Source organism: Chaetura pelagica, unplaced genomic scaffold, assembly GCF_000747805.2.
Source record: "Chaetura pelagica isolate M959 unplaced genomic scaffold, ChaPel_1.0 scaffold401, whole genome shotgun sequence".
NCBI lineage: Eukaryota > Metazoa > Chordata > Aves > Apodiformes > Apodidae > Chaetura > Chaetura pelagica.
The window spans coordinates 2,405,696-2,433,233 of NW_009952259.1; the positions used below are offsets into that span (position 1 = coordinate 2,405,696).

Consider the following 27,538-nt stretch of genomic DNA (forward strand, 5'->3'; position numbering starts at 1 on the left):
TCCTAGCACCCCAGGGGGACAAACTGTCCATCAGCCTTCTGCAGAACCAGCCAGCATGTGCATCCAGCTCCAGATGTCTGGAGAGAAGCCCAGTTTTGTAAGAGAACCACTTGCAGGAGCTCACAACAACTTCTCTTGCATTTCTTGAGCAGAACCAGCCACTCAGTTCAGTGATTTTAATTTTATTTCTAGACTGGGGTTAATTGTGAGCTACCCAACAGATAAAGGTATCAAGATACTAAGATGAAGGTCAATGTCCTGCTACAACCAGAATGATGAGTGTCTTCTTAACTCCCCTGGACTTTGGTAACAGCTCTTCCACCCACTGCTGACACTGCTGTTGGGATCTCAAGCACAGGTCAAAGAAGACAAGGGAAGTTCAGCAGAAACCAAAGACACTCTGGAGACCACAGCTGGAACACCGTGTCCAGCCCTGGAGCAGGAGGACATGGAACTGTTGGAGAGAGTCCAGAGGAGACCACAAAGATGACCCAAGGGCTGAAGCTCCTCTGCTCTAGAGACCTGCTGAGAGAGTTGGGGTGTTGAGTCTGGAGCAGCAAAGACTCCAGGGAGACCTTAGAGCTTCCAGTGCCTGAAGGGGCTCCAGGGAAGCTGGGGAGGGACTTTACAAGAGGGCAGGGAGTGATATAGCACAAGACGTAATGGATCAAAACTGGAAGAGGGAAGATTTAGATTGGACATGAGGAAGAAATTCTTCACCATGAGGGAGGTGAGATCCTGGAACAGGTTGCCCAGGGAAGCTGTGGCTGCCCCATCCCTGGCAGTGTTGAAGGGCAGGTTGGATGGGGCTTGGAGCAGCCTGGGCTGGTGGGAGGTGTCCCTGCCCATGCAGGGGGGTGAAACTAGATGATCTTTAAGGTCTCTCCAACCCAAACCATTCCATGATTCTATGAGATGAGTGGAAAAGAGGTCAATGAGAAGGATCCTTGCCAAGGAGATTCACCCTTGCCTGAAGCCTCATTCTTAGCACAATTAGACAACTATGCAAATTCTTGGCCAGGTGCTGAATTTATATATGACAATGAGAAGATTAATCAGAGCAGTTGCTTGTGTTTGCACACATCCTGGTTGAAACAGGTGTGGCTGGTCTTGTCTAACTCACTTAATTCAATTATCTTGCACTCAGATCTGCCCTCCTCTGTTGCATTAAGCAGTGGGTCATTTTATATAAATCCCAGAAACTCTTTTTTTGGTCATTTCTCCCTTATTTTCCTTGTGACCAGCACAAACCAGAGCCCATATGCATAGGTCTAATACACAGTTTTGGGCCCAGCCCAAATCAACCTACTTCACCGGGAGTTTCATGCCAGGCCTTGTCTGGGCCATTTCACTGCCCTCCTACCAGAAATCCATTTGGTTTCAGGTCCCTTCTGAGCCAAACATCATCGCAGGTCAGGAAAGCACCTCTGGGGAAGGGTGTGACTTTGGGAGTCACTGCCCATGAAGGTGTAAAAGCACCAGCTGAGACCAAAGGCACATCCTGAGCAGAGTTAATTAGACTGATGATACGAACATTAGAATTAGTTCAGAATTAATATATTTTAAAACATTTAAAATTCTTGTTGCAGATGCCTGATGAAGCCTAAAAATTTGGTTTCTGAACCATCTTCTGCAGAAGATGATGTTGGTTTCTCAGCTGGAGCCAGTTCCTCCTTCTGCCTAAGAAGCCACTTCTCCTAAGAACCACTCCAGGTCGGTCACTCCAAGTTGAAATTTTGGCCCTTTGCAAGCCTAGAGGCCATGGCCACCACATCAGATGGACCCAACCAGCAAAGCCTCCTCCTCACCATCAGCCAGGCAGGTAAAATAAAAAAAATGAAGTGTGAACACAACTGGAGATGCTGTTGCCAACACCAATTCCAGCCCCTTGCTCATTCTTGTCTCCTGATCATGCTGAAGCCCACAAGAAGCTACAATGGAACATCTGACTTGGTAGAGTTATGTAACTGAAATGCAATCCAACATCACTAGAGGGGATCAGCAGGATGACTTTAAAGCTCCAGTGTTTGTTTTGCAGTGCAGCATTCCAGCACCATGACTCCTTTCACATTCCTGCAAAAAAAGCCAAGCATCAAACTCAACAATCTGCTTAATAACAAGAGGTCTGGGCTTGAATGTTGCAGCATGAGGTTCTGCCTCTCACTTTGGGCAAGTCAGGAACAGGATGGTCTTTAAAGGTCCCTTCCAACCCAAACCATTCCATCACGATGAACATTTCTCTCTGCACAACTGAAAATCCATAAATAAACAGCCAAGAGATGTGGCATCAGTCTGTGGTGAGCAAATGAATCCCACACAAAACAGGGGGTAGAGATGAAGAAGCAATTTCCTTTCTGCAACATCCCTGTAACCACCTCTAAACAGAAATGGGCAATTTTCAAGGTCTCTGTTTAAATATTTTGTAGATGTCCCTGAGTTTCAGAAAGGCTCTCCCAGATGTGTTGCTGCCAGGTCAGTGGGGCAGCACAAGGGCTGTAGGAAGAGGGTTGAAGATCTTTGTGCATTTTGAATCTGTCAAGCCAGGCTTTTAAAACCAGCACAGTGAAGAGAAGCTGGTGACAATACTGCTGACACCAGCAAAATCACTTCTGGGTTTTCTGAGCTCAGTGGGGTTAAGGCACTGACTGGCCTGAGCTAACTCAGATGTAGCCCAGCTGTGAGCAGGGAGTAAGGCCAAATGACCTCCAGATTTTTTCTCCTCCTGTGCAAATGTTCTGCAGTGTTTGCTTTGCATGTGAAAGAACCACCTACTGCAAAGGAGAGAAGTTTTATCCCCTCACCCAGTCATGGACCCAGCAGCACCAGCACAAGCCAAAGCATCTGGGAGGCTAAGAAACACAGGGAAACTCCCAGGTCTTCATGGTGTCACTGAGGATTTTAAAGAGCTTCTTGCAGCATTTGATGTGTCTAAATTAGTTGTTACACCAGGAGTCCCTTGGCAAACCAGGAGTGAAGGATCACTCAACCCATGGATATGCAATGGTCTGGTCAGAAGAACAAGGGGCTGGAAAGACAATCTGAACAGGTGGGTAAACATGAGATCTTCTTTCAACCACACACACAACATTTTGGTGCTAGATGGACAAGATTTGGTCCTCATGTCCCCTCTGTTAGTGTTCCTAGTGCAGACACAGAAGAGTCTTTATGTTTGTTGCAAGGCCAGAGCTGCCAGGCTTTCTAGGTGGTCCAAACATTTCAGCTGCCCAAAAGGCCTCTTGCCATCCACCCATGGGACTACTAGACACTGCTGCCCTTCCCACTGAGCAAAGCTCACTGCCCCTGGAAGCTGGAGTTGTGCTTCATTCCTTATCATTTTGGTCAGCTGGCAGGCAGCAGGTGGCCTGACAAAGGGGAAGGTCAAAGGCAATGGACAAGTCACCTCTTCCAGCCCCAGCTGCAATTCTGCTGCAGAAAGAGCAAAGGCCATGACCAACATACGTGATGCACATGTCCATTGACATGAGGCATCTTTAATTGACTCTAAGGTGATTAACAGAGCAGAATTAGCACAACAAGCCAGGGGGATTAAGGGCAAAGACTTGTCCTTGAGCCAATACCAAGTCTACTTCTGCCAGAGGAAAACCTGCAGCCCCAGTACTCAAGTGGACACGTAAGTAGGAAGCATTAAGGAAGTTCCTGGTGTTGTACATGGAGTTAAGGAGCTCAGAAGGTTCTGGGTGCCCAGCTGAGGGTCACTGGGAGCTCTCTGAATGGCACAGCAACGAGTGCTGGAGTTTTCACTGCAAACTGTTCTAGGCACCACTGCCAATTTCTCCTTCAGCTTTCTTTCCATGGCTCCCCCCTCTCTGAGGCTGTCCAATGGGGAGCTGTTCTGGAGCTTAATGCTCCTGCACAAATTCCTGTGAACTGCTTTTCCATCACTGGAGTCACTGTAACCAGACATGTACCAATGACTCAACTTTCCCTTTTCAATTAACCCACTGTGGGATTTTCTCCTACAAGGGGCATGGTGCAGAGGCTCTGCAGCCATTCCCTGTGGCACACACCAACCCTCCTAGAAGGGACCTCACTGTCCACTGAGCCCTTGTCTCCCTGAACCTCACCACAAAGGAGACAGCTACATTTCACTGGTGGCCAAAATTTGAAGGGGAAGCAGGGCTGGAATTTGCTCTCTCTCCAACTCATCCCTTGTGAACAGGAATCACCCCACTGGGGTCTTCTCCTGTCTTCTGATAACCCTGCAGATGTTGTAAAGCAGCACAAAGTCCATCTGCCTTAACCAGGTAAAAAGTCAACATTTCAGCTCCTGTCTCAGCCCAGCCCAACAACCCAGGCACAAATATGGAAATATTGACAGGATCAATAGGAAAAATCAATCTCTTGGCTTCCAACACCGGTGGCACCACTGGATTGCTCCTATAAGGAAAGTCTTGGCTTGGCAGAGCTGGCCAGCCCCAACCCCCAGTGTCACATGCACCTTTAGGATTGTGTCAGGACACCAACTTCTTCCTGGCAGGGCCACGCTTCCCAGATTTCTGGAATGACTGGAATTCCCCCACACCTGATGCAGTGCTGCCTATTCTGCAGCAATCCTCACCAGTTTGATTCATCTGCTGCAAAGGAAGGTTATTATTCATTGTGGAAGCTGTGAAATAGCTGACTTCTTGGAGGCCCATCTGCTCACCTTCTACCTTCTCCTTCTCTGCACCTGGAACAAACAAACAAAACAATCTTTCATTTGGTGGTTCCTGGAAACATAGTGTGCATGTGGGGGCAACCTGACCTACTGTGTACAGACAGCCTGATTTACAGCCCTGGGCAAACCCTGAGTAACTCTGAAGAAAGGGTAAAGGACAGGAGCAGCCGATCCAGGGAACTGGCAGGAGCAACCAGATCTCTAGAATTCTTATCATGGTTTCTCTCTTCTTGCTGTTCAGTCTTCTAGGTTCTGTATCAAGTACCTAAAAGCACCTCCTTGTGCACAACATTAACATCCATCAGAAATGGAAAATATCCCTTTTCTGTCCCAAACCCAAGCTCCTTTGCAGTCCAGGTTCAGAAGGTTCATTCTGGACCTCCAGACATCCCTCCCAGCCATGAACTCACGCACAAAGGCCCAGAGCCCCACACACAGGCAGATCCAATAGATCAAGCACAAGAACACAATCTATCACTCCTACTAGAGCTCCAGACAGAAGCTGTCCCTAAATGGTGTGCCCCAAATATCCACCTCATGGTGGAAAATAATAATCCCCCAGTTTGACAGACAGGGAAAGGGAAGCTCCAAGTTGAACCAGGAGGCCTGGCAGCTGAAGCATGATTTACTTCTGAGAGGGAAAACAGCAGGAAAGGTCTGGTGGAAGAGGTGGGCAGGCAGGGATAAGGGACTTTGCAATGTTCCTCAGGCTTCACCAAGAATCCCTGGACATCCAAATCCTTCCTTCCCACATCACAGACTCGCTCTCCAGTTGCCTACAAAGGCATCCACCACCAATTCCCACTGCCAGGAGCAGAGGAAGGCTGCAGACCTACACCTGGCCAAGAAGCTTCAGAAGACAGGTCAGCCAAGTGTGATGCCTTCGCAGAAGCGAGGTCCTGGAGATGCTCCATTCTGGCAGCCTGGGAAGGACAATCCCTGCCTGGTCTGCCTGTGCCCTCTGGTGGCTGCCTGGCCTTGCTGCACAAGGTAGCACCAGACCTGAGAAGTAACATAAACTCCTCTCCCTTTCAAAGAACGAAGATTCCTGCATTGCTTTTTAACACAAACTCTGTAGAATGCTTTAAAAAAAAATAAATCCATACAGTTGATGTTCCACTCTGGAGACAGTTCCCAGCTCCAAACGTCGCTGCTAAACACAGGACAACTGAGGAGCTGAAAAGCACAAAGCAACTTTACAGTCATTGTGAGCACAAACAGCCCAGCCCAGACTCACCAGGACAGGGATGTGTAGACACAGCTCTGAGTTTGGCAGGATGGTGCTTCTGATTACCCCATCATATCTGCTGTTGGTCCTGGTGGCTGCCTGCCATCTCCTCCTTGAAGCCCCCCATCCACCCAGGGGAACTTGTTCTGGCTCTCCTGGCAGCTCCCCCCTGCTCAACTGCAGCACTGGCACTGAGGGGACCTGCAGGATGGGCAGACACCATCAGCTCTGCTCCTGCTTTAGAATCATAGGATCTTTTGGGTTGGAAAAGACCTTGAAGACCATCAGGTCCATTTGTTAACCCAGCACTGCCAAGGCCACCACATGTCCCCAAGCACCACATCTACATGGCTTTTGAACCCCTCTAGGGATGGGGACTTCACCAGTGCTCTGAGCAGCCTGTGCCCAGGCCTGACAGCCTGTTAAGTTAAAAGCAGGTGGAATTACCTGAACAACAGGAGCAAGTTCAGTCCCCGCAGTTGCTACCACTCATGCTTGGCAGCTCCTCCTGCCTATGCATCCAAAGCCCCAGCCTGCTGTGCAAGACCTGCCAAAGAGGAGTCCATGATCCAAAAGTCTCCAGAGAAAACCATTGACTCTACACCACTAAGGGCGCACGGGTAATGGCAGCTTCTGAAAAGCTCCCACCATGGTTCTGCCTCCACCTGCTGACTGGAAAAGCAGGAGACTGCTCAGCCCTGCAAGGAAAGAGGAAGAAGATCCTGGAACTCACCTGCCTTTGGGACAGCCAGCATCCCCCATGGAATGCTTTAAACCAGCAAAATGACCCAGGCCACAGCTGAGCTGGAGACCTCAGCCTTGCTCAGCAAGAACCACAGGGGCTTGTCTTGTCACAAGAAATACCTGGGATACCAGGGTTTGCTACCAGGACACTGTCACTTAGTCCCCTGGAGAAGCTGAGGAGCAGCCAGACTGACCAAGAGAAACACTGAAAACTCAGTCCCTCAGGACACTCAGCAGCAGAAGCACAGAGTACAACACCAGCCCAACCTGATTTTTCTCTTGGCTACCAAGCACACCCACCCCAACAAACCCAACAGCAACCAGACCTTTAATGAGGTTAATAACAAATGTTTATTTTCCTTTCTTAAAGAGCAGGGAGCAACCACCCCACTGCTAATGGAGTGACTTCATTTACAGATTGTTTTGTTTTAAGTGTAAGACAATCTTAACAAATGCATTTCTCCAATTTCTTTCATCTCAAAGTGCTTTACAAAATGACACTGGGGGGCGGGAAGAAAACCCCTTCACACCAAACCATCTCCTACATAGAGACAGCATCTCATTCCCAGTGCTGTGAAGCAGCCACGTCTGTTGTGCAATGTAGCAGCTGATGGCACAGGATGACACAGAGAGATCAAAAGGTCAGGGGGAACAGACACCAGGAGAAATTGCCAGGGTCAGAATTTACCTGAGCTGAAATCTGCAACTGGGGAAAGACATTTCTGCTTTCTCCTCTGGAAAAGCTGATGTCAAATAGCCACACGTCTGCAGACACCAAAGAGATGCAGGTTTAGCACCAGCCTGAGACCCTGCCAGGCTCTTACCCAAAGATGTATTTTCCAGGCTTTTACTCCACATTTGAAATGCACTCCTGGGGTGAAGAGCTGCAGATGTACACACTCATCTAGCTGGGGGAGCAGCATGAGTTGAGGCACTCAGCTGTGGGAAGCAAAAGCAGAACTGGAGTGTTAACAACTTGCAGGTCAGCCCTTCCTGAGCTGAAGGAGGTGGATTCAAAGGTAGTGGGTATTGTCAGGATGTGTCCTCCCAGCTCAGGGGATGACCACTCATGTTTCACATGGCCACCAACCCCTGGCAAACATGCCAGGAGAGGTGTAAGGAGAGGAGTGCCCTGAGGAACAACTCTGCAGCATCCCATGAGTGTGCTCAGTGACAGGAAAGCTTGTGCTCATGGGGATATTCCACAGAAGATCCTTGTATTAGCCTCCAAACCAAAAGCTTTTTTCTTCCCTATCTATTCCTCCCTCCCCTGGACAAAACCACAGCAGCTCAGTTAACTTTCATCCACTGAAGATCCAGAGTTCCTGCTGTAGCATCTCCGAGGAGAGGATGAAACTTGATGGAGCTGAGGATGGTGATTGGTTCTGGGCATCAACCTACCAAGATGGGAGTTATGATGATGGCAGAGGGACAGGGTGACATACCAACCAAGAGTGCAGAAATGCCATGTGAGATGAAATCTCCAGGGCAAGTGGTGGCTGAGCTGACTCCACAGTCACTGAAAAAAAGGCTAAATTGGCTACAAAACACTGGCATGGCTTTAACAGTTCTGTTCAGAAAAGCCTGGGCCTGAGCTCAAGCTACATCAGCCCTCTGCTTCCCAACAGCTTTAGGGACGTTCATTCCTGCACATTTGAGGCAAACAGGAACTGTCATGTGCACAGAAATATGTATCAAACCTGCTGGAGATAGCAGCCCAGGAGAAGCTGGGTTTCCCAGCAGACATTCAGGTCTAGGACTGATGCAACCCTGGGAGGAAAGAAACTTCGAGGCCTCACGACTGCTCCCAGCCCAGGCATGCTTCTTGGAGACAAAGAACCCAGCCTGGGACCAGGATTTCTATCTAAATAGTGGGAACTACCACCCAAAGTTACCCTGAAAGCAGGAACTTCTCAAAAGCATCTCTTTGTGGGTGAGGTTTGTCTCCAAGAGCACCACGATGGACTTGTGCATCAAGGACTGCCACAGGGCAGTCAAGGTCCATATCTGCCTGTGAAAAGTGCAGCAGAACCTCTAGATGAGGAGGAAACCTCCTGAAGGCTGCAGCCAGCTATGAGTTCTGCAGTTTTTCTCCTTGCTTTTCTTCTGCTGAAGGCCCCACGTGCCCAGCTCCAGCCTCTGCTCCCCCAGTGCCAAATAACAAGCTAAAAATGGCAACAAATCCCTCTTTGTTGACTCAGTTGGCAGAAAAGCTTCTCGTGCAGGCTCCTTTACAAGGAGCAAGGAAGTACTTGGAATTAGGCTGTTCATGGCTCTCCATCATTGTGTGGTGCTGGCATGTACAGGGGGAGGAAGTGGTGAGGAGAACCTGGGCACAGCACCCTCCACCAACAGATGGACAGACAGCCAGCATCTGTCCTGAAAAATGTGCTTCCAAAGAAGGTCCAGGACTCCTGCCCTGCACAGGCTTGGCCTCAGACTATGCCAAAGCAGATTGCATATAAAAACAAAGGTTTTTTTAAAAAATGGATATACACTGCATATAGGAAACTCCACAGAGGACAGTCTATAGATGGCCACCCCAGAGCAGCCAGGGCCAGCCCAGCTCCACTGGGGTGGTAGCTTGGCAGCTGCTTTCCAGTCACAGTTGGAGAAGTGGGACAGCTGGAAGTGGAACTTGTGCTTCTTGCTTCTTGATTAGCTCCAGGCAGAGGGAGGGAAGAAGACCCACTGCAGGAGAGGGATTGCATCCATCTGTTCAGCAGACTACGTTTGACAAGCTGTTCATCCAGGAGCAGTTTCCTTCCATGCTTGGGCCTCTGCTCACATCTCACTGGAATAAAACCCAAGTTTGGCCAAGGACATCTCCCTGCGGAGCCGCATGACCTCCCAGTACATCAGCTCCACTGCAAAGCAGAAGGGGTGTGGGGAAGAGAAGGTAAAAAAACACCAAAAAAACAGTAAGCAAGACACAGCTGGACACCACCTCATGTTTGGCCATGCTCAGTGCAGCCCAGCCAGGCTCACCCTCAACGTGAGAGAAGCAGACATGCTGGAGGGCCCAGCAGGACAAGCCCATCACGTCACCCCTGACCAGCTCCACCCCAGGGCAAACCTCCCAATAAGCTGATGGAGTAGGTGCTTCTATTCCTCCCACTCATGCCTTTCTTGTGGATTGCCTCTCCCTGGAAGTGTTCAAGACCAGGCTGCATGGGGCTTGGAGTAACCTGGTCTCATGGGAGGTGTCCTTGCCCATGCAGGGGGTTGGAACTAGATGATCTTTAAGGTCCCTTCCAACCCAAATCGTTCTATGATTCTGTGGTTCTATAATTTAACTGCCTCTCAAAGGCAGGGGGTACCCTGAGCTGGCCCTGCTCCTGTCCCACTGAATAGGACCTCTTAACTCCTTCCAATAGCCCAAAGAAGACAACCCCACCCCAGCCAGATACTGCCCCCTCTTACCATCCTGCCTCACCAAGCCCTGCTGGATATAGCGAATGTATGTGAAGAAGTTGCACACTGCTGTGATCTGAGGGAGACAGAAAGAGAAAAACAAGGAAAAAAGTCAGCTACTCTGCCTGCAAGAGGCCTGCACGCCCCCAGCAGGAGAGCTCTTAGTGTTCAGCACCTGAGAAATAGCACCACACACTATCAAATAGAAAAGAGAGAGGAAAAAAAATCTGGTTAAAAAAATAAAACATGAAAAAATCTGGGCATCTGTACTCCCATCCCAAGATACTCCACCATCCATAAGACACACTGTGGGAGAGCTCCAATCTGCTGCTGATTTGAGACATAAGTAATCACTACTTAATGTGGGAAAGTCCATGATCTTCCTTCAAAGGGAGGGCACTGTTCTCCAACAGAATGAAAACCACTGGAGGTAGAAGTTTGGGTGCAGGGAGGTGAGGGGGTTTGTGACACTTCAGAGTGTGACAAAAATTGGTCAACCTAAGTCCACAGACAGCTGCGGAGCCGCATGACCTCCCAGTACATCAGCTCCACTGCAAAGCAGAAGGGGTGTGGGGAAGAGAAGGTAAAAAAACACCAAAAAAACAGTAAGCAAGACACAGCTGGACACCACCTCATGTTTGGCCATGCTCAGTGCAGCCCAGCCAGGCTCACCCTCAACGTGAGAGAAGCAGACATGCTGGAGGGCCCAGCAGGACAAGCCCATCACGTCACCCCTGACCAGCTCCACCCCAGGGCAAACCTCCCAATAAGCTGATGGAGTAGGTGCTTCTATTCCTCCCACTCATGCCTTTCTTGTGGATTGCCTCTCCCTGGAAGTGTTCAAGACCAGGCTGCATGGGGCTTGGAGTAACCTGGTCTCATGGGAGGTGTCCTTGCCCATGCAGGGGGTTGGAACTAGATGATCTTTAAGGTCCCTTCCAACCCAAATCGTTCTATGATTCTGTGGTTCTATAATTTAACTGCCTCTCAAAGGCAGGGGGTACCCTGAGCTGGCCCTGCTCCTGTCCCACTGAATAGGACCTCTTAACTCCTTCCAATAGCCCAAAGAAGACAACCCCACCCCAGCCAGATACTGCCCCCTCTTACCATCCTGCCTCACCAAGCCCTGCTGGATATAGCGAATGTATGTGAAGAAGTTGCACACTGCTGTGATCTGAGGGAGACAGAAAGAGAAAAACAAGGAAAAAAGTCAGCTACTCTGCCTGCAAGAGGCCTGCACGCCCCCAGCAGGAGAGCTCTTAGTGTTCAGCACCTGAGAAATAGCACCACACACTATCAAATAGAAAAGAGAGAGGAAAAAAAATCTGGTTAAAAAAATAAAACATGAAAAAATCTGGGCATCTGTACTCCCATCCCAAGATACTCCACCATCCATAAGACACACTGTGGGAGAGCTCCAATCTGCTGCTGATTTGAGACATAAGTAATCACTACTTAATGTGGGAAAGTCCATGATCTTCCTTCAAAGGGAGGGCACTGTTCTCCAACAGAATGAAAACCACTGGAGGTAGAAGTTTGGGTGCAGGGAGGTGAGGGGGTTTGTGACACTTCAGAGTGTGACAAAAATTGGTCAACCTAAGTCCACAGACAGAACCAACTTTTTGTCTCAGAAATAATTTTGTCACATGTTGCAGGATCAACTCTTCTGATAAACAACTCAGGAAAAAGTCAGAGCCCCAACAGCAACATTAACAGATCATTCACCTTCTTCCTCCCCTCCAAAGAAAGGGCAGCTTGTTCTCACAACCTGAGTCACTGACCTGCACTGGAACAAGAGCCAGCATTTAAAGAGCAGAAAATTACTGTGTTTTACAAAGGAGGATTTAAAAAGAATAATAAAGCAAAACAATCAAAGCTCTGTACTGAATCAAACCATGGAGACTGAACTCACTGAAGACAAGTTGCCTGAAGGAACATAAGGCTGAGCACCAGAGCATGAGGCAAGGGCTGGAGACCTGCACTCTAGTCATGGACCAAGAGTCACCTGGACTTCAGGAACACGCTCAAGCCCCACAGGTCTCTGTCAGTTTGAGAGCTGACCCAAACTCCTCCATTTCAGGGCTTGGAACAATTTTAGAAGGTTGAGGAAGGTAGAAGACTCACCCTGGCCCTGCAGGATGGTGAAATGTAGTAGTAACTCCCAGAATCCCCCAGCATGATGCGGTGTTTGCAAGTCCTGGGGAGGCCACTCAGAGCACATTTCCTGCAGACAAAAATTAAAAAAAAACCTTGGGCAATCCAGTGGCACAGCAGAGCACAGCAATTCAGCCACTTCAAGGCTGTCCCCAAGAGATGGAAGCAGGAGCTCAGAAGCCAGATGCTGCATCAGTTCAGCATGAAGAAGAAAAAACTTTGGCTGTGCCTTTTGCTCCTTTAAAGATTCCATGAATGGCACGTTTATGAGACCTTAGGCTAAGTATCTGGAACCACAAATTACTCCATGCCCAAGCAAACCAAGGCTGAACCTTTTCCCAGGCAGAGAACCCAAGATGAAAACCTCAGAAAATATTAAAGAGGTGAGGCTGGAGCAGAGTATAACAAACAGCATCTGGTCTCTGCACATCTCCTCCATGTTCCAGGTGAGGCTTCTGCTGAGGGAGTTCTGCTTAGGTGTATCAGCTCTCCTGACAGGAGGCAAACATGCTGGCTGGGGACCAGACCTGGTCTCAAAAATTTGAGCAGAACTTGTGCCTGCTGAGAATACAAAACAAGCAGCACCGCAGCCTTTACCCTAGACTCCTATTAATTAATTTGAGCCTGATTTGTAGCTACTCCAGTTGAAGTGACTTTGGAGTGACTTCAGGAGGCTTTGGAGAAAGCTGGCAGCTTCTAAGAGCAAGCCAGTCCCTTCTTCTGCAGGCAGGGAAGAAGGCTGGCTTCACAATTTTAAGGAGATTTCAGACTGAGTGAAGAAAACAGTCTTTTCAAGACAGCTCAGCTCTCAGGGAGATCACCAAAGGACTCCACCAGCAAGGGTGCAGCATCTTTTTATTTTCTTGCAATTTCCTTCTGTTATTTGCAGGATTAATGGTCCCTAGCACCAGCCAGTTGCCCTTCCTTCATCACCAATGAAAGCAGTTAAACAGAATTTTCTGCTGCAGTCACCACCACATTCCCTGGATACTTAGTGCCTGCATAATGGGAAGAGGGACATCACTCCCCAGCGGCCAAAAACTGTTCTGCAGGCCATGGAAGGTGACAACGCATGGGATCAGATGTTTCAGAGAGCTTCTGAGCAGGTCTCTGTGTCTCATGTCTCAGCACTCTACATACCACAGGGCACTTTGCCAGACCCATGAAAAACAGTTGTCCTCCTGGTCAGCATTTTCCTCTGATGCTAAAAGGACAATGTCACATAGAGGCCAACTCAGCTCCTGACTGTCCAGACCCCATAAACTGCTGCACTGAGGTGTCCACACAGCAGGGTAGAGAAAAGTAGGTCTGGCAGGACCCAGCTTGGGCAGGGACCCCCACCCTTCTCCTTTCAGGTTGGTAGCATGTCCAAGGTTGCCATAAAAATAATCTGGGAACAAATTCCTTTTAGGTCCTTTATTGCCAATAGGAAGGTACTTTCCCATCTTGTCTGGGTGGTAATTAAAGAGGGTTAAAAAGTTAGCTCAGTTCAGCTCTAGTCTCAAAGCTGCTAAATTGCACTGTTAGTAACTTGTTAATGGATTAGAGATATTTGGTCACTGACTCAAAAATAAATCCTTCACTTACGTTACAATTTGGGACCGGAACCCACTGTGAAGACACCAAAAAAAATAAATCAATAAATCAAAAAGAAACTGATAAGGATAAACACAGGATGGGTTGTTCTTGGAACAGGCCTGACACATATCCATGGAACAATGTGCCTAGAGATGATGGAAAATGCAGAAAAAAGTGTGCAGATTTCCTACTACAAAAGCAGCATTTACTGTCTGAGAAAATGCTCCAACAGGATTTTTGAGCTGATCTCTTCTGACCCAGGCTCAAACCCACCCGGTGCACCAGCAGGGCCAGGAGCACAAGGTGAGCTCAAAGCTCCCAGCATGCAAGAACATGAGATAACACAGCCGTGACTTAATCCTTTCAGCCCAGGTTAGGCACAAACATACCTTGAGAGAACATTAAACAAGCTGCTACCTTAAGGGGAAAAAAAAACAACCCTCTCCTAAACCAAGGGCATCAACATGTCACTAGGTTATCCCTCAAAACAGGCAACTACAGGACATCAGCTGAGCTAACTCCCCTTCTCATGTAAAGAGTTGAGCTGAACTACCACTGGTCACAGAGTAGAAGAACACTCAGCTGGGACCTCTGAACTGTTCAACTCAACTGACTTGGGCAAGGACAAACTCCATGAGACTGTACAAAAAGATGAGGGCCAGAGAAGGCCACAGAGATGATTAGAGGCTGGAGCAGCTCTGCTCTGGAGACAGGCTGGGAGAGTTGGGGTGTTCAGCCTGGAGAGGAGAAGGCTCCAGGGAGACCTTAGAGCAGCTTCCAGTGCCTGAAAGGGCTCCAGGAAAGCTGGGGAGGGAGAAGGGAAAGGGAGATTTAGGTTGGACATTAGGAGAAAATTCTTCAGTGTGAGGGTGGTGAGACCCTGGCCCAGGTTGCCCAGAGAAGCTGTGGCTGCCCCATCCCGAGCAGTGTTGATGGGGCTTGGAGCAACCTGATCTGGTGGGAGGTATCCCTGCCCATGCAGGGGGGTTGGAACTGGATGATCTTTAGGGTCCCTTCCAACCCAAACCATTCCATGGTTCTATGAGTAGCAAGGAGAGGATAAGAGAGCACAAGCACAGCTCCTTACTTTGGCCCACCACACTCTTCTGCTGACACCTTCACCACGGGCAGTGTCTGGGAAGCAACGGGCTCAATGGTGAGTGTGTTCTGCTCCACGGCCACTCGTACCAGCTCCGACAGCTGCAGCAGAGAGAAATCAGTGCAGACAGGAACGTGCAAAGGGGACCTCCAGAAACGTGCCACTTTGGTGCTGCCAGGCTGTGCAGGCTTTTGTCCTGCTTCTTCCAGCACTCACCTCCTGCTTAGTGAAGTCCAGACAAGGTCCTACATCTTCTCGATAAATTCTGTCTAGGAAGGAGCAGGATTTATCCAAAGTTGGAGATTCTTTCCAGGCCTGGAATTCAGCAAATAAAATGGAGTCGACCTGCAATGGGTGTCCAAGAGGGGAGGGAAGAGGGAAAGGTGGGTGGAGGGAGAGAGACCATGTCAGAAGTTACCTGTTACTGTGCAGGTAACCTAACCACAAAACATCTGCTTCAGCATCTAGAAAGGCTCAGACATCACAGAGGTGTCTGAGGGAAGCTGGCCTGCTCCAAGGATCTGTCACCTCCCACCCATCAGCAGTTCTGTGGCAGCCTGACACTGCCATACTGGGCTTATTCTGCCACAAATCTGCAGGAACCTCTTTATCTCATCTTTCTCGAGGACAGGGCAGCACCTCTGCTGCAAGAAAGCCACCAACCCAAGTGCCCACTCAGCTCATGGCAGGAATGAGGAGAGCAGCTGAATGGCAAAGCCCAGTGACACTGGCACCCAGGACACAGGAGGCAGAACTCTTCTGTAAGGAAGGGACTGCTAAAGAAAAGGACTGGAAAAAGCTCTTTAGAAAAAGCCAACAGCAGGATCACATCTGGTGAGCTCAAGTATGAGCTCACAGGGTATGCCAGCCCTTTAGAGACCACTCCAAGCCCAGAACTCTGGTGTTTGGGGAGTTGCAGAAGTAATGGGAACACTGGGCAGCCACACAAGCTTGCAGAGGCAAGTTAAGGGTAGGAAAGGAGGTGTCTCAAAGGGAATTCAAAGAGAAGGAACAGCTTTCCCCATTCTAATGTCTGCTCCTTGCCTTTCGCACCTGGGCCCACAAGAATTGTCCCTGCACAGCAGAAAGGGGCCCAGGACAGAGCTTGTTCCCATCTCCTGAGCCAGAAGGAAGGTTGTTCCCTTCATCCCTGTCTGGCTGAAAATACGTCAGTTCTAGAGACTCTCTAGGACCTGACATTTAAACCTCAGATGGATCATTAGCAGAACCACCAACCTGACTGACAGGGTGTCACCTTAAAAGGTCAGCAAATCCTGTTAAAGCTGCAGAAAGGAAATGCAAAACCAACGAAACCCTGCTGAGCAACACAAAGAACATGAGTGAACAAAGCTGGAAAAGGTCTGGGCTCTAGCACATCCACTCAGTGCTATGGAGGCTGCTCATCCAGTACCAAGAGGCAGCTTCAGAGCCATAGGATGGAAAAACCAACTGAGAAAATCACAAAAAGAAAACAAAACTATGGAGGTTGGCAGAAGAAGAAGCTAGAACTGAAGGGCTGGAAGCATGAGAGGCAGATGTGACCCAGCCCTCCCCAGTGCTGTCCAGAAAGGTTACCTGCTGCAAGGTTGAGGAGCCATCTGCCCCCAAGGCCTGCCAGCCTGGCTCATAGGTGATGTGGACAGCCTTCCCAGGGAGGATACAGAGGAGCAGAGAGAGGAGAGCAGGAAACCCTGACTTTGAGGGCAGAGGAAGAGACAGACAGTGAAGGAAAAGGTTTAGAGAGACAGGCAAGAAAGGGAGGTAAAAAAAAACTGATATAAAGAAAGGCTCGAGTCTTCCTATGGAAGTAAGTGTGCTGCTGGTGACATCACAGGGCCACAAGCCAAACCTTTCAACTCGAGTGCCAAAAAGGAACAGAAACTTGTCATTTTGAGGGTCAATTTCAGATGGGACACGTTTGGTTTTTTTCCATGGAGGACCAAGCACCAACTCTCTACACGCCAGGTTCCCTTTCAGCACCTCTCACTTAGGTCACTAAGGAATCTGAATGACAGACGTTAACAATTGAACAAAAAACTCCACCCTTGATATATAACATTCTTAGTCACTTTGGAAGCTGCAGCCCTGGGATTTTGAGCCCCAGGATATTTGCTCCACGTGGAGGTCACCTACACAAAGAACTGACAGGCCCAAATCTTTAACAAGCAAGTCACTTATAAGAGCTTCCATTTCTCTAGAGATCACGAGCTTTGCTGACGCTGAGCCAAGAACAGCAAAAATAACAATCCAGTGGGCAAAAGTTATCTCTGCTTTCTGTAGAATCACAGGATAGTATCGTGGAATGGTTTGGGTGGGAAGGGACCTTAAAGATCATCTAGATGCAACCCCCTGCATGAGCAGGGACACCTCCCACCAGCCCAGGTTGCTCCAAGCCCCATCCAACCTGTATTTCACCACTGCCAGGGATGGGGCAGCCACAGCTTCCCTGGGCAACCTGGGCCAGGGTCTCACCACCCTCACAGCAAATAATTTCCTCCTCATGTCCAACCTAAATCTCCCCTCTTCCAGTTTTAACCCATTGCCCGTTGTCCTCTCACTAGAAGCCAGTAGGCAGAGGGCAACTTCTACAGTGTAGTGAGTAGTTCACCCAACTGAGCTCCCTATTTAGAGCTCCTCTGTTCTGAATGGGGGAATGCTTAACACTGGGAGAGGTCACAGGACCTTAAAAAGATCAAAACCTTTTTCTTCCTAGCCCTGGAAGCAGCTTCCAGCTGGCTGCATTTGACTCTAACCTTTATGTATCTGCACTGCTCCCTGCTTGACATTAAGAGAAACCATCAGGCTTTCAGTTACTGACCTGACTTTCCCTTTGGCTTTCTTTCTGACACAGCCTTTGCTCCCCTCTGCCTGTGAACACAGTTAAACTTCTTCATCCCTTCTTGTTATTGCTGTTTCAGGACAATGGCTACAGCCAGTATTGCCTGAAGCATTTCATCCAAACTCTATCAACAGGAGTTGCTGACAAGGCACATCCATGGCATCCACTGCCAAAAGCAGGGGTTACCAGCACAGTCCTGTTTAGAGAGCAAATTAATTTCATGTGGTCCCTCACACAAACCAAGTGACCAGGTACATCCATGTTCCCTCAACAGTTCTTCACAACAGAGGCTACAACTCCCAAAAAATCACTACTAGGGAGACATGTCCCCCCACCACAGTCCCACTCATTTTCATTCTTCCTGACCAAACGCCTTAAGCTGCCTCCTTTTTGCTCCCCAGGACAGCTGTGAACACATCTGGCTAGTGGAATGCTCCCAGACAGAAAGGTCCTGCAAGCATGAAGAAGCTTTACTCACATCCATGGTCACAGCAGGTGGGGAACCATCAAAGGATGACCAAAGGGAATTGAACAGGGCTTGTTTGAAAGATATTCACAAATGCTTTGTATGCTTATCTGCCCAGCTCCTTCCAGTGAGGAAGGAACTATTAAATGCGTGCTCTGCAAAGAGGAAGAACAGTGACATGCCCAGTACCACAGAGCAGGTCAGAGCCTACAAGTTGATGGAAGTGTCCTGGTGTCCAAGCCAAACTAGGTAGAGAGACGAAAATAAGAACCACACCAGAACAGGCAGTGGATTCAACTGCCAGGATGCAGCAGAACAATTGGCTTCTGTTCAGCAACTCCTGACATATTCCCTCTCAGTTCTGGTAACTCCTGGATCTGTCTGTGCCCTCCAGGGATCTCAACTGCTTCCTCCAGCAGTCGTCCTGACGTGGCCTTCAACACGCTTCCCAGAAGGGGAAATCTCCCCACCGGAAACCCTCCCGAGCCTGCCTCAGCACAAATTTAGGGAACAAGGCAGATTAACACAACCAGTTTCTCCCAACACTGCAACCACAGAGCTCTCCAGAAAGCCCAAGTCAAAAGCTGCACAGCTCCCTGAGCACAGTGGTAGCTCCAAGGCTGATGAAGCATGAGGCGAATGGCCTCACCCACCTCTTTGCACTCCCGACTGACTGGCTCTGGAGTCACATTCTGGCTGGCAGCTGAGACCATTGCACTGCTGGTGCTCTTGTTTCGCCCGTGGCCCTTCCTGAACACAGTTTTGGAAGGACTCTGGAGCTGAGGGTGCAGCTCCCGGTTGGGAGAGGAAGGTGTGGACGTGATCACCAGGGTCTTCAGAGCTGTCACCTCTGCCTGCAGCATGTCAATCTGGGGAGACAAGGCAAGACACCTTCAGCATCTGCTGAACTTGAGCTTGCTGCACCCCACCAAACCTAAAGCCACAGGGAACCAGCTACCAGCCCAACCATGAAGCCTTCTCCCACTTCTCCCACATGCCCACCATCACCCAGAATTTTGAACAGGGCTAAACAGCACCTATTTGGGAACCCATCCCTCTGCTCCTCAGTCTGAGTACATGTTGCCCCAGGTTCTTTTTAGACCCCATAATTTCCTCTCTCCTTAAGAAGTAACAAGTTGAACAGCCCTGTGATGTCAGGAAATTCCAACTCCCCAGCTCCCTGCTCCATCCATCCCCACAGCTGTGGCAATAAATGGCAGATCACCTCTCTGTGGCTCCCCTGGCATCCATTTCTCAACAGGGAGCTGGAAGAGCAGCAGGGCTGCCTTTTCCCCCCTCACCCACCGTATTGCTGGAGAGGGAACAGAGCAAACGCAACACCTCAGAGAGACCAAGATGCTGGCGCTTTACTCTTCTCCAGCCAACAAAGCACCATGGGCAGGCTGGGCAGGGATGGAACCAACCCAGCACAGAGACCAAGTCACAGGGAGTGCAGATCTCACCTTCCCCCGTGCCTCCCTCAGCTGTTTCTCCGCCGCCGCCTGTTTAGTGTTTGCTTCTCTCACCATCTTGTGCGCTTCCTGGACCAGAGAGAATTTTAGTCTGCCTGTTGCAGCCCCAGCTCCTAAAGCCACCAGGGCAGGCCTAAAGCTCTGCCACATCACACGCTCTGGGCTAGCAAGCAGAGGCACAGACATCACTGTCACCTCTGAGGGTTTTACTCTGTCGGCTGTGAAGAGTCTTCTCCCAGAATCTCCCAGAGAAGGCTCTCAGTGCTAGAGCCCAGAGTGCATCCCCCTCCTAGCTGTCTGGTTGGCTTAATTAAAGAGTTGAGCTGATCTGAGATGTTTGACTAGAAGTTAAAAGAAGCTACATTTGAAAAGTAGGAGATGCAGCACTGGGTGGGGGGATGGGTAGAGGAAAGCCAGCCACAGGTGCAGGAGAGCAATAAAACTCTGTAGCAGGATATAAAACCTATAAAAGCCATAAGATGCCAGGGGCTACGAGGGAAGAAGGAAAAAAAAAAAAAAAAGGTCATCTCTTTCACAGGTATGGGCTGCTGTGAAGACAGCTGGAAGCAAGGGCCTGCCCCTCCTTGCCCTTGGGAACTGCTTCTCAGCCCAGTCCAACACCTCTGTGACACTGATCTTGACTCAGACTCACTAGCTGGGCTTCCTCACTTGACCTCTGGCTTGTGTTGTCCCTGCAGACCTTCTGGTTGATCACTGGAGTGTTTTCTGACCCTAACTGCTGTCTGTGGCACAGATCCTGATCCAGCCTTGCTGCTCCACATCTTGGCTCCTTGCTGGCGAGATCATTCCTCTTGCCTGACTTGTTATTGCACTTTGCTCCCACTTCCTTCATGGAGCAGCCACCCCTCAGTACTCTGAGCAAGGCTGCAACCAAGCAGGAGCTGTTGCTCAGATGGAGGGCAAATGGGAGAGCCTAATTTAAAGGCATCTCCCACAGGAAGAGGGGTGAGTCCCAGCTGGGGCCTTCCCAGAGAGCTGTCAGGAAGCAGTCTGTCCAAGGCCACCAAAGGAAGGGGACAGCCGTCAGCTAAATGATCTCTAAGTTTGCCCTGAGCCCAGGCAGCCAGATCTCCAGGAGGGGGGATGCTCTCTTGGCCCTCACACTCAGCACCAGCCTGTGTTTCAAAGGTACAGATGGGTCTGGCTTTCCTCGCTGCCCAGTCAGATCCAGACATCAGAGCTACTGGTAAGTGGGATTTTGCCAGGATAGAGCTTGGCAAGAGTCACAGTTAAAAAAAAAATCAACCAACAGGCCTCTGAACACTCCTGGGGCAGAGGATATGAGGACACCCAGCTTGTTCCCACCCCAAGCAAGGGAATCATCTCTATTACACAGCAGCTGCTGTCCAGACTGCAGAGCAGGCACTGGAGAGAGACAGGGAGCTCTGTTCTCAAGCTACAGACACCCCCACGTCTGTTTTTCCTACTGGATGTACAGCCCCTTAACAACTGTTTTCTTTATGCCACCCCACAGCTGCTAGAAAGGAAAGAAATGCATGCAAATGCTCCCCAGGAGCAGGTACAAGCCCCTGCTCTCAGGCTCTGCCAGCAGCACTGCCCAGCTCTGCATCTCCAAGTGGGAAAGAACAAGAGGAGAAAGAAGGAAACTGTGGGAGGAGATGGTTGAAGTTCAGGGAAAGCCTGTCTTAAAGGAGTTGGATGTAAGCTTAGCTAAAGAAATATGATGGGGAAAGGAAGAGGGTGGTACCTCAAACAAGCTAGCTGTTAGCTCCTCTAGTTCCTGCTCCAGTTGTTCTCTGACTTTTGACAACCTCTCACATTCTTTGTCCTTCAGCTTCAGCTCCTGTGGAGGAAAGGGAGAGGGACGTGTGAGCTCCCAGCAGGCATTCCTGCCTGTCCCCACCTGTCAATCACAACCATTCCCCAGCCCAACAATCCTGTTACCAAGCTCTGTCCCAGGCTCCATGCCACCCCTCCACAAATTGCAACAGGCTTTTCAGGCTGGAATTGCTCATTTGCCATGAGCAGGGAGGCTCCAGAGCACACACTGCCTGCCTCCAGCTGCTTTCTGCAGCAGGTTTCCAGGACTACTTCGGATGTTGGGACAGAGACTTTGGGTCAACCTAGCAAATGATGCCCTGGTCCAAAGCACTTCATGGCCACCTCAGCTCCTTCTCACTCCTCTTCTGTGGGCTTCACACTGCAGCACAGACACATTCAGACCCTGCTGCCCTCTGCACCACCTCTAGGAAAACCCCCACTGCTCAAATCTGTGCCACCATCCTCAGGTGTTTACACAAACTCTGGGCCTTACCTTTTGTGCTTTGTGCAGCTCTTCCTTCAGGAATTCAGACCCCTTTTCACGGATCTCCACTGAGGAGCTGCGTAGACGTGACACATCGAGCTGCTCGGTGGTCTGGGTCTCATCCACACCTCCAGCATCTTGGCACCCAGCTTCTGGCTCCTCCTTGCTGCCTTTGGATGGCATTAGTGTCTTCCAGTGTCCCACAGCTACTTCCTTCTGGCTGTCTTCCTCAAAATTGGCCTGGCTGTGGGTTAACAGCACAGAGAAACTTTAGATGGGGGCAACTCACAGCCTTCCTTGGGAACATATCCATTTCCAGCCTCTCACAGGCACTGAAGTGAGGCAGGGAGGGTGATGGGACATGAAGAGGCCAGGATTAGCTTTGACGACCTGCTTTGGGTCCAGCAGCACCAGTTCCTTTACCCTGCACACAGCTACTGCCTCCCTGATGAGGTGCTTCACCCCTGGCATGGATGGCTTCCAGACCAGCAACGCAAGAGGTCATGACTCAAAAATAAAGACTTGGGGGGAAATCTCCACTCCTACCCTGGGAACTTTGAGAATCCCACCAAGTCTAGTGTGAGATGCCCAGCCTGCACACCTTTGAAGAAGGGCTGGTTTCTCAACAGTCAGCACTCCCTCACAGACAATTCCAGGCACCCTTCTCAACCAACATGTCCCAGATACTATTAACACAGGAAAGAGCATTACTGAAGACAGCTGCTCCAGGAATCCCATCCTCTCCTGCTTCCAGAGAGAGACAGCCTGCAGCTGGCTTGTTTAGGACTCCAGTATATACCCAGTAGACCTCAGTTCAGAGACACAGCTTAGCCAACTGAAGGAGAGTAGCAAGAAGAAGGGAGCACAGCTCTCCCATTTCCTAGCAAAGTACAGACCCTAATCCCTTGCTCTGCAAACCCCCACCCCTGCTTCAGAGGGGTAGCATCTATGTTTTACCTACTGGTCTCCCACCAAAGTCCTCCACAGAGCTGTCTAAACCAGTGCATGTCCATTGAGCTGAGGCCCTATTTTTCAGTTTCAGTGGCTGGCAAGTAGAGATGGCCTAAGAAGAGGAAAGCAGGAGTCACCTAGGACACTGCTTCCCAGTGATCAGTTGGACTTTGTCAACTGCCCACAGACTGGAAGAGACTGATGAAATTTGCAGTTGCTCTGTCCCCACCTGTCAATCACAACCATTCCCCAGCCCAACAATCCTGTTACCAAGCTCTGTCCCAGGCTCCATGCCACCCCTCCACAAATTGCAACAGGCTTTTCAGGCTGGAATTGCTCATTTGCCATGAGCAGGGAGGCTCCAGAGCACACACTGCCTGCCTCCAGCTGCTTTCTGCAGCAGGTTTCCAGGACTACTTCGGATGTTGGGACAGAGACTTTGGGTCAACCTAGCAAATGATGCCCTGGTCCAAAGCACTTCATGGCCACCTCAGCTCCTTCTCACTCCTCTTCTGTGGGCTTCACACTGCAGCACAGACACATTCAGACCCTGCTGCCCTCTGCACCACCTCTAGGAAAACCCCCACTGCTCAAATCTGTGCCACCATCCTCAGGTGTTTACACAAACTCTGGGCCTTACCTTTTGTGCTTTGTGCAGCTCTTCCTTCAGGAATTCAGACCCCTTTTCACGGATCTCCACTGAGGAGCTGCGTAGACGTGACACATCGAGCTGCTCGGTGGTCTGGGTCTCATCCACACCTCCAGCATCTTGGCACCCAGCTTCTGGCTCCTCCTTGCTGCCTTTGGATGGCATTAGTGTCTTCCAGTGTCCCACAGCTACTTCCTTCTGGCTGTCTTCCTCAAAATTGGCCTGGCTGTGGGTTAACAGCACAGAGAAACTTTAGATGGGGGCAACTCACAGCCTTCCTTGGGAACATATCCATTTCCAGCCTCTCACAGGCACTGAAGTGAGGCAGGGAGGGTGATGGGACATGAAGAGGCCAGGATTAGCTTTGACGACCTGCTTTGGGTCCAGCAGCACCAGTTCCTTTACCCTGCACACAGCTACTGCCTCCCTGATGAGGTGCTTCACCCCTGGCATGGATGGCTTCCAGACCAGCAACGCAAGAGGTCATGACTCAAAAATAAAGACTTGGGGGGAAATCTCCACTCCTACCCTGGGAACTTTGAGAATCCCACCAAGTCTAGTGTGAGATGCCCAGCCTGCACACCTTTGAAGAAGGGCTGGTTTCTCAACAGTCAGCACTCCCTCACAGACAATTCCAGGCACCCTTCTCAACCAACATGTCCCAGATACTATTAACACAGGAAAGAGCATTACTGAAGACAGCTGCTCCAGGAATCCCATCCTCTCCTGCTTCCAGAGAGAGACAGCCTGCAGCTGGCTTGTTTAGGACTCCAGTATATACCCAGTAGACCTCAGTTCAGAGACACAGCTTAGCCAACTGAAGGAGAGTAGCAAGAAGAAGGGAGCACAGCTCTCCCATTTCCTAGCAAAGTACAGACCCTAATCCCTTGCTCTGCAAACCCCCACCCCTGCTTCAGAGGGGTAGCATCTATGTTTTACCTACTGGTCTCCCACCAAAGTCCTCCACAGAGCTGTCTAAACCAGTGCATGTCCATTGAGCTGAGGCCCTATTTTTCAGTTTCAGTGGCTGGCAAGTAGAGATGGCCTAAGAAGAGGAAAGCAGGAGTCACCTAGGACACTGCTTCCCAGTGATCAGTTGGACTTTGTCAACTGCCCACAGACTGGAAGAGACTGATGAAATTTGCAGTTGCTGGGGTCTTATGAGAGGAAGGCTTGCCTGACAGGGCTCTGCAACCACAGTGTGGCCTGGATCGTGTGCATCACCCCTTCTTCATGCACTGGGCTGTCCTCACGTGGTCACTTGTCATTTGAACAGTGGGAGCATGTGCAAGTCTTGCACACGTGGAAGCCTTCTATCACCTCCAGTCACTCAGCAGGATACACACACACTGCACTCCAGATTAACCTGCTGCCACTTATCTCTGGGTCACAAGGCTTAGCTGAGCTGTGGGCCACATGCACAGCACCAATCCCTCCTCCTGCACACCCCTGTCTACTGCTTCTTGCCCCCTACCTTCTCCTGCAGAAAAGCTACCACCTTCCTTTGGTTAGGTTCATTTTCTCTCCCCAGCCTCTCTTTTCCTCCCCTGAATTTGCCCTACCTCCTGTATTCCAGCCAGGCCACGTCTTGTCCCTTGCTCTGCCTCCAGCCTCATACTGGGCTTATCTTCTCAGCCATGTGCAGCTCCAAAGAGCCTTATTCTCCCTCACCATATCCAAACACAAAAAGCAGTCAAACCATGAGGACCAACTACTGCCAGGCCTGTTTCTCCTGGGCTGTGGCACCCAACAACAGCGTGATGCTACCACCTCTCTCACTAAAATTGCTCCCTTCCTGCCTCTCAAACGTGTCTGAACACTTGGCCACAGACATCTTCCAAAGAGGGAAAGCAGCAGCAGCTACCAGCAAATTCATCTCAGATACCACAGGAAAACATGTGGAAAAGCACACATGGAAAAACTTTTGGAAGATGAAGAGCACAAGATCAGCACCATGCCATGCCAACTAGACAGCATTTTTTACTATAGACCTGGAGAAGGACACAGTCAGTATGACAGATTTTCTTGAAGGCCATTGAGCAAGAACAAGTGAAAGCATCAGAAGAACAGTCACAGAGCATGGCTAAGAAGGTAGGAAAACTACCTTCCTTTTCCTAGATAGAAACTAACTAGTGTCCCATTGACTCCACCTCGTTTTACTGAACCTTGACTAGGAAGATCTAGATAAGAGAGGGAAAGCAGCAGCAGCTACCAGCAAATTCATCTCAGATACCACAGGAAAACATGTGGAAAAGCACACATGGAAAAACTTTTGGAAGATGAAGAGCACAAGATCAGCACCATGCCATGCCAACTAGACAGCATTTTTTACTATAGACCTGGAGAAGGACACAGTCAGTATGACAGATTTTCTTGAAGGCCATTGAGCAAGAACAAGTGAAAGCATCAGAAGAACAGTCACAGAGCATGGCTAAGAAGGTAGGAAAACTACCTTCCTTTTCCTAGATAGAAACTAACTAGTGTCCCATTGACTCCACCTCGTTTTACTGAACCTTGACTAGGAAGATCTAGATAAGGAGGCCCATCCTGGAGATACTATGGAATTTGGAAGTGTGGAAAAAAACATGTAACAGTGTGTTGGGGGAAAGGCAAGAAACTACAATTAGTTTTGTCCAGAGGAAAAAGGACAGACAGTGCCTCCAAGCAAAGATAGCTCTTTTTGAGCCATTCAGTGTCCCTGGGCTGCCTGATAAAAAGCAGTGTGCACAGACACAGAGTGAGCTGTGACCAGCAGGAGTTCCCAGGCTGGCATCTACAGGCTGAGGTGTGAGAGGGCACCTAAGTGCAAACTCTGTGGTGTTCAGAGTGTGCAGTACCTGCTCCATCCAGTTCAGCTGCTCCCCTGGCATGTTTGGTTAATCAGAGGAAAGGCAGAACTGCACAGAGGAAGTAAAGGGGTTTAAAAAGGTCAAGATGAGCTAATAAGGATCACTTACCTACACAGTGACATTGCTAATAGGATAAGGTCTCCAGATGCTCCAAACGCTAAGGAAGAGGAGGGATCAAGCAAGAGAATGACCCAAAGGAAGGAATTAAACCCATTTCAGGAAGCTGGGGAAGTAATGAGACCAATTCATCCCAGAGATCAGGGGACGTTCCTTGCAATGGATCTGCCACAGAGCAGGGGGTGCATGCCAGACAGGGAGGTCTGTTCAACACTTAAACTATTTCTCAGGCAGCACAGTGGAAACCTCCTCTGCTGTGGACTTTTCAGATTAGACAGGGTTAAGTCACAGGAAACACATCTCTCCAGGTTCTCCTACACCAGAGAGGAAACACACCAGAAGGGCCCCAGCCAGTCTGAGCACCTCCAGCTTTTGGGATCACAAGGGGAAAAAAACAACAAAACCAGAGCACAGAGGAAAAGCTGGACTCAAAACCAAGCAGCTGGTAAAAAAAACAAAGCAGCAGTAAGGAAAAGGGACATCCAACAGTTCACTAAACTACTTAGGACAGACAATCTAACCCCTACATTACAGGAAGGAAAAAAAACCCCACTGTTTCTTTATGAGTCTCAGGTTCTGAGCTGAAAAGTTGTTTGTATTGGGAGACAGGTATTCCAGTGTATTTCCATATGCTAGGGAAGAAAAGTGGAGGACACAGAGGAATTAAACAGTCCCACCCACACTCAAGAATACCAAGGGACCTACAAAACCTATCCTGAAAAATTATCCCCAGATGATTTTCTGTATTTCACCACGTACACCCACATTCTTTCCCTGGTGTGATGGGTGGCATTCTTGGAAAACATACCCTGAAGGTCTCACACAGACACAAGAAATGCAAACTTATACAAAAAAAAAAAACAAAACCACAGAAAACTCCAACACCCTGCAACCTTCTAAAGCTGGATTTTGTAGAAAAAGCAAAAAAATGTGCAGGATCTGCACTTTTTCCAGCGGGCCCCACATGTTCCCTGCAGTGCTGATCTGACAGGGTTATTTCCTGTACAAAGAGC

General features: G+C 49.5%; 1 protein-coding gene across 1 annotated transcript; it reads right to left on the reverse strand.

Moving 5' to 3' along the window:
- Positions 1 to 9,228: 9,228 nt before the first annotated feature.
- RAB3IL1 (RAB3A interacting protein (rabin3)-like 1) lies at positions 9,229 to 26,530 on the reverse strand. The gene is made up of 12 exons (XM_010007456.1): positions 26,517 to 26,530; positions 23,551 to 23,785; positions 22,321 to 22,436; positions 21,969 to 22,203; positions 21,402 to 21,497; positions 19,664 to 19,741; positions 18,854 to 19,069; positions 15,112 to 15,240; positions 14,884 to 14,996; positions 12,189 to 12,288; positions 11,172 to 11,238; positions 9,229 to 9,517 (listed from the first exon to the last, which is right to left on the reverse strand). Exons 1-12 carry the CDS (start codon positions 26,528 to 26,530, stop codon positions 9,435 to 9,437), a joined length of 1,482 nt encoding a protein of 493 aa, XP_010005758.1. The 3' UTR covers positions 9,229 to 9,434.
- Between the last annotated feature and the right edge of the window lie 1,008 nt (positions 26,531 to 27,538).